This window comes from Pseudorasbora parva, chromosome 17 (assembly GCF_024679245.1).
Source record: "Pseudorasbora parva isolate DD20220531a chromosome 17, ASM2467924v1, whole genome shotgun sequence".
Taxonomy (NCBI): Eukaryota; Metazoa; Chordata; class Actinopteri; order Cypriniformes; family Gobionidae; genus Pseudorasbora; species Pseudorasbora parva.
Genome location: NC_090188.1, coordinates 5,172,735 through 5,184,836, shown reverse-complemented (window position 1 = coordinate 5,184,836; position 12,102 = coordinate 5,172,735). Strand labels below are relative to the sequence as shown.

At 36.9% G+C, this 12,102-nt stretch overlaps 1 protein-coding gene across 1 annotated transcript in view; it reads left to right on the top strand.

Moving 5' to 3' along the window:
• Positions 1-191: 191 nt before the first annotated feature.
• The window catches only part of mertka (c-mer proto-oncogene tyrosine kinase a), a 39,633-nt gene continuing 27,722 nt past the window's right edge, over positions 192-12,102 (top strand). Inside the window, exons 1-4 of the mRNA XM_067421637.1 lie at positions 192-453; positions 3,739-4,096; positions 6,079-6,179; positions 6,267-6,437. Of these exons, the coding sequence (XP_067277738.1) occupies positions 354-453; positions 3,739-4,096; positions 6,079-6,179; positions 6,267-6,437 (730 nt within the window). The 5' untranslated portion in view covers positions 192-353. The remainder of the gene's footprint in view (positions 454-3,738; positions 4,097-6,078; positions 6,180-6,266; positions 6,438-12,102) is intronic.

Sequence of the window (12,102 nt, the reverse complement as noted above, 5' to 3'; positions counted from 1 at the left end):
GTAAATAAAGAATACGTTAAATAAATATGCAAGATGAACCTTTAAAGTAGTTAAATTTGTTAAATAAAAAATATGCGTCAAAACATAAAACAAAACATCGGGGTGGTGAATTTGTGAGGAGCGCGCATCCGACTCCAACCTGCTGGTGTGACGTCACGTTCCTCCAGCGAGAGCGCGCGTGCCGTGGAGTCAGCTGCATTCGTCACGACCACCAAACACACACACATTCCTTCGTGTGTTAAATGACCCCGAGTAAATAGAAAAGATGATGTTGTTTGACCTGCACATACTCCGCTTCTTGTGTGTATTCGTCTGACACATTTATACGAGAGGAAAAAAGAAAAGAAAACGTTATGGGTTTTTTTCTAGGCAAAAGTTTCTCTGCGGTGTTGCGCTTTTTAACTCCTCTGCTGCTCGTCGGATTGTTTTCACAGTCGGTCACAGTGATAACTGGTAAGATGTGTGATTTCATTCAACTTTCTGTGATATCTTTGTGGATGAACTGAATCAGCAACCTTAAAAAGTTTTAATAAAACTTGTGCATGTGACGAGATTTTAAAACGGCATTTTGCTTTGTTTATATCATATGGAATCGATTTATGCGCAGGACCTTTAGGTGGAAATTTGATTTCCTACATTAAAACACTTTAATTTATTTTAGTTGTTAACTTTACTTATGTGCTTTACAGAACATACGCAACTTAAATCAGGGTTACTTCAACCTGCGTTTGGGTAAAATATGGACAAACCTAACGGTTGGGTTTAAACATTTAATTTAAAAAAGTTTAGATATAGTATAGCTTGGTTATAAATATGAGATTTTACTGAATTGTTTCCAATAAGAGTTAATAAGTGTCATATAGTGCAGTTGTTGATGTTTTATTTTAGTTAAGTATCAAGAATACAATCTTAATGATAAAACCAAAAGTTTATTATGAATAGGTTTGATAAACTGACAATAGGATTCACCTAAAAAAGAAATCTGTGTTTTCAACCTTCTTTGGGTTGAAACCCAATCGTTGGTTTAAAAATGTAATGTAAACATTTGGGGTTTGTCAATATTTTACCATATTCAGCCTTTTTTAGAGTAAGAATGAACAATACGTCTACAGCATTTATTACCATTAATTAATGCACAATTAACACGAAGAAACATTGAACTGCTGGATTAGCTAAAACATTAACAAATATTAATAAATAGCCCACAGTAGGCTAACAAATGTATTTACTCATTGTTAGTTCATGTTAATAATATATTTACTAATTTTAGCAAATTAAACCTTATTGTAAAGTGTTACCTAGAATTTATATCCCAGACTAACTTTGATTATACAATGAAGCTAAACTATGTTTGCATTTTCTAATGTAGCAGTCAAAAATATAGATATTATGATGCATCAATACTGAAATATATGAAACCCGTCCAATACTCCTTTTCTGCAGTGTAGATACACCCTGTGCGTTCTCACTCTGTCTTATCAACGATGGCGAATTGACACACCCGCCTCTTCTGACTCACTAATTTGCTTTGGTTGAATAGTGTTTGTATTGTACATCATTTTAGTCATTACAGAAGGTTTCGCTCCCACACCAGAAGCAGGCTCATCACTGATCTGTATGAGTGTCGCGCACATGAAGCCGACTATCAAACAGCTTGCGAGTACCAAATTGACTTTTCGTGGCTTATTGCGCTTAAATGGCCAAAATAATGTCAAATGCACGTCTTGATGAGTATTTAGGTAAATACAGTCAGTTTTGGAATGTAAATAATTGAGAGAAAATGCATGTTGTGTAACCATATATTAAACCTGTGGATAAGCTCTTAAAGTGACAGCAGCCTAATATTCCTGATGACTGTCATATTAATCAAAGAACGAGAAAATCTTTCGTAATTTTGTATGCATTACAAAAATTGTTTTCAGTATTTAATTTTTTCAATTAAAACTATCTAGTGTTAGTTTACATCTGATTATTTTCATTTCTGATAGTATTTCTTAGCTGAATACTAGCCTACTGTTAGACCCACCTGAAACAACTTAAAGCCATGTTTATTTCATTTGCCTCTTTATTTGTGCTATCATTTGCAATTTGTTTATTTGTATAACTATTCAACTATTGAAATAAAGCCTCCCTGCTCAGTGTACACAAAATTATCCGAATTACAAAAACCTGTGATAACAAATGATCTGTATGGCGAAATATATGGCAGTTTTCCCTGTGGTATTAAATATCGATATTTTTCAAGGTATTAAAGTTCCAGTATCGTGACAACAGCTCATCTTGTATCTAAAATATCTTCAGTGCAAAAAACAGATTATAAGACTTGGAATTTTCTATAAAACCTGGACCTTTATATATTACTAACAAACAAGTAGAAGTGCTTAGTGTTGTAAGTAAATTACCCGTGCAGTGAAACGTGTTCGTTACATTTCTAGCTTAATGACAAACAAAATAGATTTCTATTGCTAAAGCATTGATCTACACTACAACAACTGATCATTTAATTGTGCATTGTGCAATTTCAGTTGAATGCGCTGTATCTAGTTTCGTGAATCCCGTTGTAGTATATATATATATATATATATATATATATATATATATATATATATATATATATATATATATATATATATATATATATATATATATATATATATAAGGCTTTCTAAATAAGAGCTGCGTGTGCTTCCTTTGATAACAGATTCCTTTAGAGAAAGAATTTCCTTTTGCTCTTGGAGAACAGGATGCTGGTTTTCCACTGCATTTCTGAAGCAGTGCCAGAGCTGAGTCACGCAGTAGAATATATCTGAATAACATGGATTTCCCTTACTGAAATGCGGCTGAACCATGTTCACCATATATCATGGAACCAAATGATTTATACTGTATGTATTTCCATTATAATGCAAAACATGCATAGTATTACCATGTTGAAGTCACTTTTATTTGTATAGCACTTTATATAATACAGATTATTTCAAAGCAGCTTTACAGTGAAAACCATTCAATTCTGCTGTGAAGCAGCTCTAAAAAGACATTGTAATGTAATTGTTCAGTTCGATATTGATTCAATTCAGTACATTAATAATGTCAATGTAGCAAAATGTCAAAGCCAAATCATCTGTTAAGCAGCTCTACAAAAAACAGCCATTAAGCGCAAGTTTTGTTCCTATGCAATAGATTGATCCACTTTTAGATACTGGATAATATTAGATACTAGATTAATTGCAGACTTTAGATGGTTCTCACACCAGACCCTTATTTATTTTTTTATATTTAAAGGAACTGTATGTAAGAAATGTATATCAAGTAATCATAAAATGGCCCTGATATGTTATCATGTTAATTTCAAATACTTATATCACTGTAAACAGTAGTCCGGCCAGGATATTGTCATTTAAAAGTTGTTGTTGCAGCTCTCAACTGAAGTTGGCATGTTGTGTTTTGCCCTGAAGCTCCGCCCTCCACCTATCGACCAATCACAAAGTCAGGAGTGTTTCTGTATCCGGGTTGCCAGATCTGCTCTAGTTACCACAGCTGCAGCTACAAATGTTCCTGCTGATCCTGCGGCACATCTGGCAACCTCGATTCAGGGGAGAGGGGATAGTGATTGCAGTACCAGTTTTGGCCACAATCTTACATACACTTCAGTTAAATATAGGCATATTTAGTTTTTGTAAAAAATGTCACTGTTGTGATATCCTTATATTGACACAAACTCTGATCTCCTCAAAACAGCTGCCAGTTGGAAGCATCCCCTCGCTGTCGTCCACCATGGAGGTTCACCCCATTGGGGGAGACCGGGACGTTCTTTCCGTCCAACGAGGGCAACAGAACCGCTGATTGTCCCAGGACGAGCCTCCAGTGTACATCTCTCGCAGAAAGAAATCCAGAAGCTGCGCTTCAAACCCACTGCGGGCACAATCCAGCGGTCAGAGGGGGCAGAGGTCACATTTAACTGCTCCATAGACCTTAGTAATGTGAGCCAGGCACAGGACCTGAATATTCTGTGGTTTAAGGATGGTAAGGAAATCCCTGATGGCTTGCAGACACAGATCTACGTACAACAGACTTCCATGTTGCTGTCAACTACAAGGTAAGAAGACTGTTACAGCTCAAAAACAACCATTCAATTACGACCTATATCTGTCTTAGTGCTGCACGATTAATCAACAACAAACCACTTGTGATTTGGCAAAGGCTGTGATTTAGTTCATAAAACATTTTTTTTTTTAACATACACAGATCAGGCATAACATTTTGACAGGTGAAGTGAATAACACTGATTATCTCCATCATGGCTCCTGTTAGTGGGTGGGATATATTAGGCAGCAAGTGAACATTTTGTCCTCAAAGTTGATGTGTTAGAAGCAGGAAAAATGGGCAAGCGTAAGGATTTGAGTGAGTTTGACAAGGTCCAAATTGTGATGGCGAGATGACTGGGTCAGAGCATCTCCAAAACTGCAGCTCTTGTGGGCTGTTCCCGGTCTGCAGTGGTCAGTGTCTATCAAAAGTGCTCCAAGGAAGGAACAGTGGAGAACCTGAAGCGGTTGAAGTGCATCGAAACTGGCCCATGTAATCTGATTAAACAGACGAGCTACTGGAGCTCAGATTGCTCAAGTAGTTAATGCTGGTTCTGATAGAGAGGTGTCAGAATACACAGTGCATCTCAGTTTGTTGTGTATGGGGCGGTATAGCTGCAGATCATTCAGGGTGCCCATGCTGACCCCTGACCCCGCCGAAAGCACCAACAGTGGCACGTGAGCATCAGAACTGGACTATGGAGCAATGGAAGAAGGTGGCCTGTTCTGGTTTCTTTTACATCACGTGGATGGCCGGTTGCGTGTGCGTCGCTTACCTGGGGAACACATGGCACCAGGATGCACTATGGGAAGAAGGCAGTGTGATGCTTTGGGCAATGTTCTGCTGGGAAACCTTGGGTTCTGCCAGACACGTGGATGTTACTTTGACACGTACCACCTACCTTAGCATTGTTGCAGATCATGTTCACCCTTTAATGGAAACGTTATTCTGGTGGCTGTGGCTCTTCCAGCAGGATAATGCTCCTGACACAAAGCACAAATATTCAGGAATGGTTTGAGGAGCACAATGAGTTTGAGGTGTTGACTCGGCCTCCAGATTCCCCAGATCTCAATCCAATCGAGCATCTGTGGGATGTGCTGAACAAACAAGTCTGATCCATGGAGGCCCCACCTTATAACTTAGAGGACTTAAAGTATCTGCTGCTAACATCTTGATCCCAGAAGTGAGTTTGGAGTAAAAACATGTTATTAAATGTGGTCTTATGTTGGACAAGAGGATCATAATGCTTCTCATGTTTGGAACGCATGTTGCTTTTTCAAATGCTCGGTTTAAGCTATTGCAGCTTTTTGCGTTATTTATTTAAATTTTTTCCCATAATCGCAATAAGCCAAATTGGATGCGATTTAATCGTGCAGCCCTAATCTGTCTGATTATGTTTGGAGATTATTGGCATTGGCAGATGACCAGTCTGCCTATTCACATTAAAAATGTTCTTTATTTTGAAGTCTAGCAATGGATTTGTCATTGGATCATTTTGCATTTATTTGGTATTTTATGACTGTTGTAAATGTTAAGGAAATATTAAGACAACACATCCGTTCCATGAACACTTCATTAATTTTTTTAAATATATTTTCAATCAAAAATATTTTAATGCTATTTTTAATTAAATTGAATGCAAATAAATCTCAAAATTAAAAAAAAAAGTAAATTTTCATCTTCCATATTTCAAGTGCTTACTTATAAGTTTTTAGGTATTTGAATTTGAGAGTTGAAATTAATAAATGTAAATTAAGTCTAAATGCTTGCAATATTAAGCATGTCGCAATTGGTATTGAATTAAATTACATCAGCCTATGCATAAAATATTTGCACTATATCATTCACCAGCCACCTTTCATTCTGTAAAACAGTCAACTGCTATGGGAGTAAGGGCAAATTTGCATGCTACCTTTTCCCCCCAAAGTTTTAAAATCAAATCTTTTAGTTTTTTTGTAGAAAATGCATTTATTTCCTTTGAACATCCCCTTTCAGCATCAAAAATGTCCAGAGATCAGATGCTGGGGAATATCACTGCAGGCTTACCGCCAGTAACAAGCTCATTGAGTCAAATCCCATCATTTTAGAGGTGGAAGGTAAGTAAACCTTCAAACCCAGCGACACAAATATTTGCTTATGCATTTTAGAGATTTTGATATTTTGCCATATTTTTTCAAATCCAGGCCTGCCGACCTTCACTATACAGCCGAGTGACGTGAACATCACGAGAAACACTCCCTTCAATTTGACCTGTGAGGCGGTCGGTCCCCCAAACCCTGTAATCATTAAGTGGCTTCTCAAAGGCAAGAGATATGAGGAGCGCAACGAGTCCTCCAGCACCATCACTGTTAAAGGTGAGAGCGTTGCTTTTTTGTCATCAGTGCTGTTTTTAAACTGTTTCCGTAAATTTAGCTGTAGATTAAATGCTTTAGTTTCTTAAAGGTATATGTTATAATTTTAATGTATTTAATAGTTTTTCTTTATTGACAATGTGTGAACAGCTTGTAACAACTTAAAAAGTGAGACCTTCTTGTTGTCTGTGAAAGCCTGTAGACTGATTTTTCAGTCGACACTAGCTTAGAGATCTCTAATGTAAGCGAATGCACAGCGCAACACAAACAAAATATATATATAAAAATTTTTTTTACTGTTTCACACAAAAGAGACATAAACAATTTTTTAAATCTGAAATGATTCAATTAGGTCAACTACATTGACGCATGAAATAAATGCTAAATAAAAAAATAAAAATTAGAGTCATTAATGTCAATAAACAATGGAAAGAAAAGGGATTAAGTAGTCTCAGTATAGTCTATAGTCTCAAATAAATACTTTAAATAAATAAAAAATTATGATCACTATCATAACAGTGTAATTTTAATGACACATTGCTATGATCAGATGCTTTCTTAACTGCTTTTTCTCACCACTGTCTTTTTTTAGTTCATTTTTTTGTTGAGAGGAAAGCATGCAGCACATATTTACATATTCATCTAAACGTCTCGCTCAGGCGTGTGGATGGCATATGGATGTTTGTTTACAGTATATCGCTGCAAAAGTGTAGCAATCCAACTTCTTTTTACTTCGAAGAGTATATCTGGGCCTTGAATCACATTCAGACTCTTGTCCGTTGTGTGCGCACGAGTGCGAGCATGAGCAATAAGTTGCTGACTGCAGTTCACTTAATGGCCACCGGTGTCAGCAATAACAACGGTTTCTGAATTTTACATATGGCCCCTTTAACATCCTGTCAATATCCAGCAGAGAATCAATAGGCTTTAAAGTAAAATCTAGCAGAAAAAAAAAATCTGATTTTGGAAAGAATGGAAGATTTTGTTGAGGGAGATTTGCTGTCCACTGGATTATATTAGTGGTATAATGTCTACCACAAATTTGTACATTCTTATGTGCCTGTTGACATTAAATGACTCCTCAGTACACTGGGTATCAGCTGACAACAAACATGACAAACTGTTCCTCTGGTCAATCAGGACATCCTTATTACAGGGCAACAGTAGTCGCCGAAACTTTGAACAACAGGAAACAATAGAAACCAAACTTAGATTTCCAGTGTTGAATGAAGATTAAAGAGGCAAAAAGGGTCATTTTAAGGGCTGTCTTTTCTTTTGTTAGTAAATAGCTTTTTGCCTCACAGACCACTCAGGGTATATTATTTTTATTTATATACTATTGTGTTATTTATTTTTCAATTTAGAGTTTTATTATTTTTTTTATTTCTATTTAGCTTTCATTTATTTTTTTATTTCAGTTTTCATTTTAGTACTTAAACTTATTTCAGTTAGTTGGTAAATCAACATTTCTAATTAAGATAAAGTATTTTAAGCAAGTTTAAGTTTTTAATCTAATATTTATATTGCATGTTTCAGTTTTGTTTTACTTAATAATGTCACTGCACTTACTTCAATAGCAATGCAAAGCACCGAGAAACTGAACTCTACAACTCTCTTATCCAGTTACTTTCCAAACAGTTGATGTCACAAAGCCTCTTAAATTTAGTTTTTTTTGCCTAGCTTTCTATAGTGATTGTAATTTCCAATTTTCCTCTAAAGTAATCTGTTTCACATTTCGAGCAGGGTCATATATCCCCTCAAAGTCTCCTGGCTGAGATTATCCAGCACATTTTGTTTTCTGCAGTTATGGAAAATATGCGATATTGTGAAATGTGACAGAGCTCGCAGAAAGCTGCTGAAGCTGGCTTGTAACTTTAGTTTCTCCTCAACGTTCTGTGTATTTGGAAACGTAAAGTGAAAGCATACCATCTGATTAATAATCGGTTAAAGCTGGTATTTAGAGGTGAACTTTGAGAGGGAGAAACTACATGAAAATCACTGCTGTGTGTTTTTTACTGTTTGTATAGTGAGATAGAATCTGCTGACACACATTTTACTCCGATAATTGAGCAGTCAGATTACACTGATTACAGTGACTTTAAACTGTGGGTCATTTTCTTTTTTTGATCATATCAAGTGGTATAATTGAATCGGTTTTGATTGAGTCACTTGATTGATAAAATGAATAATCACCCTGTTTTATAAATGTGTGCTTTTGACCTTATTGTGAATGATTCATCTGTACATGTTTAATATGTAATCTCTGATTAGACCTCCAAATAACTTTTTACATGGCTTTCATTGTGACTCTAACTTATTAAAGTCCCCCTGTAGTCAATCATTTTATCCCTTAAAGGGGGGGTGAAATGCTGTTTCATGCATACTGATCTTTTTACACTGTTAAAGACTTGGAATCCCATCCTAAACATAGACAAAGTTTCAAAAGGTGGACGTTTGATGGGAGTATTTCTTTGTCAAAAATACTACTTCCGGTTAGTCATAAGTTTCGGCAAGTTTTTTGCGATCATGCGTCCCCTTTGACGTTAATGGGGGCGGAATTTCCTTGTATGGGCCTTACGGACAATTCTACTGGAAGCGCGTGAGAGAGAGAGAGAGAGAGAGAGAGAGAGAGAGAGAGAGAGAGAGAGGGAGAGAGCGAAAGTAACAGCCTACACCCATCAAAGCGCTGGCTCGTAGGATGCTGCACAGGTGATGTGCACAATTACAATGTCACCAAAAAAGTGCGTTTTTGGTTGCCAGACCAAGACAGTCCTGCACAGATTCCCCAAAAACCCCGCGTTAAGGCAACAGTGGATGTAATTTGCTTTTCCGGATCAGCAACTGAGTTGCGCGAATGTTTATATCTGTTCGCTGCATTTCGGTGCCGACTGTTTCATAAACAAGGCCCAGCTCGACGCCGGATTTTCCAATCGCCTATTGCTGAAGGATGGAGCAGTCCCAACGATAAAGGTCCCAACGTTAGAACCGCAGGCTGTGAGTAAGACTGCTTCAAATGTCTGTGTTTTTGCCTATGCCCATCAAGTAGCCCAAACATGATCACGTATAGTTAATTGATCAATGGAGCATGCGATGTGTAGTGCGTGTACATTTGTTTAGCTGGCCACTATATGTGTAACTTTATGTTTGTGTATTGTAAAAGCACTCCAAACAACAATACACAAAGAGGGGGGAAATATGTTGAACTAAATAAGTGCGCTTCTTCATTCAAATGCGCTACTATTCCATGTCTTTCTATGTAAACACTAACTTAGCCTGCCTGCAAAACCAGTCCGCTTACTAACGTTACAATTGTCTACACAAACCACGCGTAAACACACACGTGCACAACTGCACTTCCCACATGTACACCTTCAAAGACAAAAATACGACGATATCATTCAAGTATAAATATGTAAATAACACAAGCCGCTAAGCATATTATATAGTTAGTGTATAACTTGTACCACATAGAGACGTCCTGCTCTAGTCGTTTTTGCTGCTGCTCCTGTTCAACTGCAGCCTCTGGGTCTGATTCCGGATCATAGATGTATGGCTGTATCTGATTAAAAGCCATATTTTTAGTTTGAATAAAGTTTTTTTCCCGCTGTTAGGGATGACACAGCTTTACGACGCACTCGACTCAACACAATAGCAGCAGCGCGCACACGTCATTATTTAGCTCCGCTCACACGACACGCCCCCACCCGCTCGGCTTTTTTCGGAAAGACTCGGAACAGCGCATCTTTCTTATATAATTATAAAAAAAATAAAGACTTTTCGGAGATATGCAGGATGCAATGCTACTCTATAGGTACTCAAGATTGACATGACACTGGCTGAAACTGAGTGTTTCACCCCCCCTTTAAAACTCATCTTTAGTCACCAATTAAAAAAGAATTACGTATTTCAAACTTTTTTCTTCCTCGAAGAAAATGTATTTATGCATAATACACCCTTGCCTCATTTAGTGTATGTAGTTCTATGAATATGCAAATTAGCCCCGCCTCTACTCACTCTCACCAGCAGAGAGCCCCCCTGGGACGATCACACGTTGGATGTGATTGGTTGCAAAGGTAGTTTGACGCCAGAAATGACAACGATTTCAAGCCGTGTTTTTGAGTCTTTGGTTCACTGCAGTTTTAAGGAGAACATTTTCAGCAATGGTGTTGACTTGGTAAAAACCACTGAATTTGATCATTGTTTGTTTTAAAGCATATTAAAATCTCCACAGACAACATTAACATCACATAGACAAACAACATTAAAAACTTGTTCACCACAGGGGGACTTTAAGCTTATCGTAACTTATCCCACACTGTGCTAATTTAAATTGCATGTCTTGTTAAATTAGATTTGTTGTTAATTTTGTTATTTATTTGTATTTATAATTACTTTGAAATTCCCATTTCCTCTTTTGACTTGGGTAGTCCGCAACCACCCAGAAAAAAAAAGATTGCTTGCGCTTACGCTACGTCTGACGACATTGCACACCAGTTACACTCGTCAGACGTAGCGTAAGCATTTTGAACTGTGAGAGGCGCTACACTTTTTCCGTAAGTTGAATACAGAAGGCGATTCGCCGGAAGCTAGATCATTTACTTTTAAAGTTTAAAATATGGATATTTTTTTTTTACACAAACTTGTGGGATTGGAGCAAAACCCTTCAGGACAGTAAATTGAGTTTGATGAATAATTTCATGTTTAACAGGTTACTTCAACTTTTTTCTAGTGATAAAGTGCATTTATGAGCTGTTTAATTCATAAAAATAAATACAGTGTAAAATAAATTCAAATAAACAGTGAATTAATTCCAATTAAATCCATAAATTGATCCCTTTATGAAACCCCTAAAAGGTTCTATGAAGTGTCTAAAGGAACCCTTATTAAAGCTCTAAAGAACCTTTTCTTCTAAAAGAGTATCATGGTAGCAGACAGTGGGCTTTGCAGGGAAAAACACCACTCACGGTTTCAGAAAATGGTTTTGTAGTTAATCTCCTAGGTATGGTAATCGGTTTCTTGGCAACAAGCGTAAAGCTGAGTTATTGTGAAAGCAGGAGTTTTATGGTTAAAGTTTATTCACCCGGTGCTATAGGGCGAGAGTGCTGATATCACACACACACACACACACAAAAGTCTCATTCAGGGGCCACAGCATCGCTGCAGAGAGCCTGGTAAAGAATGGACAGATTAAACTTTCACTCTTAGAAGAAAAGGTTCTATATAGAACCTTAAAAGAGTCTATCTGCGCTACGTATTTGGAACCCCTAAAAGGTTCTATATAGAACCATTTTTAAGTGTCAAAAGGGTTCTTTCTTGTCATTTATAGAACCTTTTTAGCATAAAGGGTTCTTTGGAGTTGAACTCCAAAGAACCTTTTATGCTAAAAAGGTTCTATAAATGACAAGAAAGAACCCTTTTGACACTTAAAAGGATTCTATATAGAACCTTTTCTTCTAAGAGTGTTTGGAGGCTGGAGCTGAGACCTGTGCTCTTTAAAATAAAGACTTTAATGGTTCTGTAGGTTCAACTAAAAATACTCTTCTTATCAGGGACTTTTAGTTGTTTATACAGGTTATAATGTTGTTTGTGGTTTTTGAAGATTAAAGCAGCACTTGGCAACTTTTGCTCTCGGGGTCCCCCTACAGTTGGGAAAAAATAATGTCCTCAA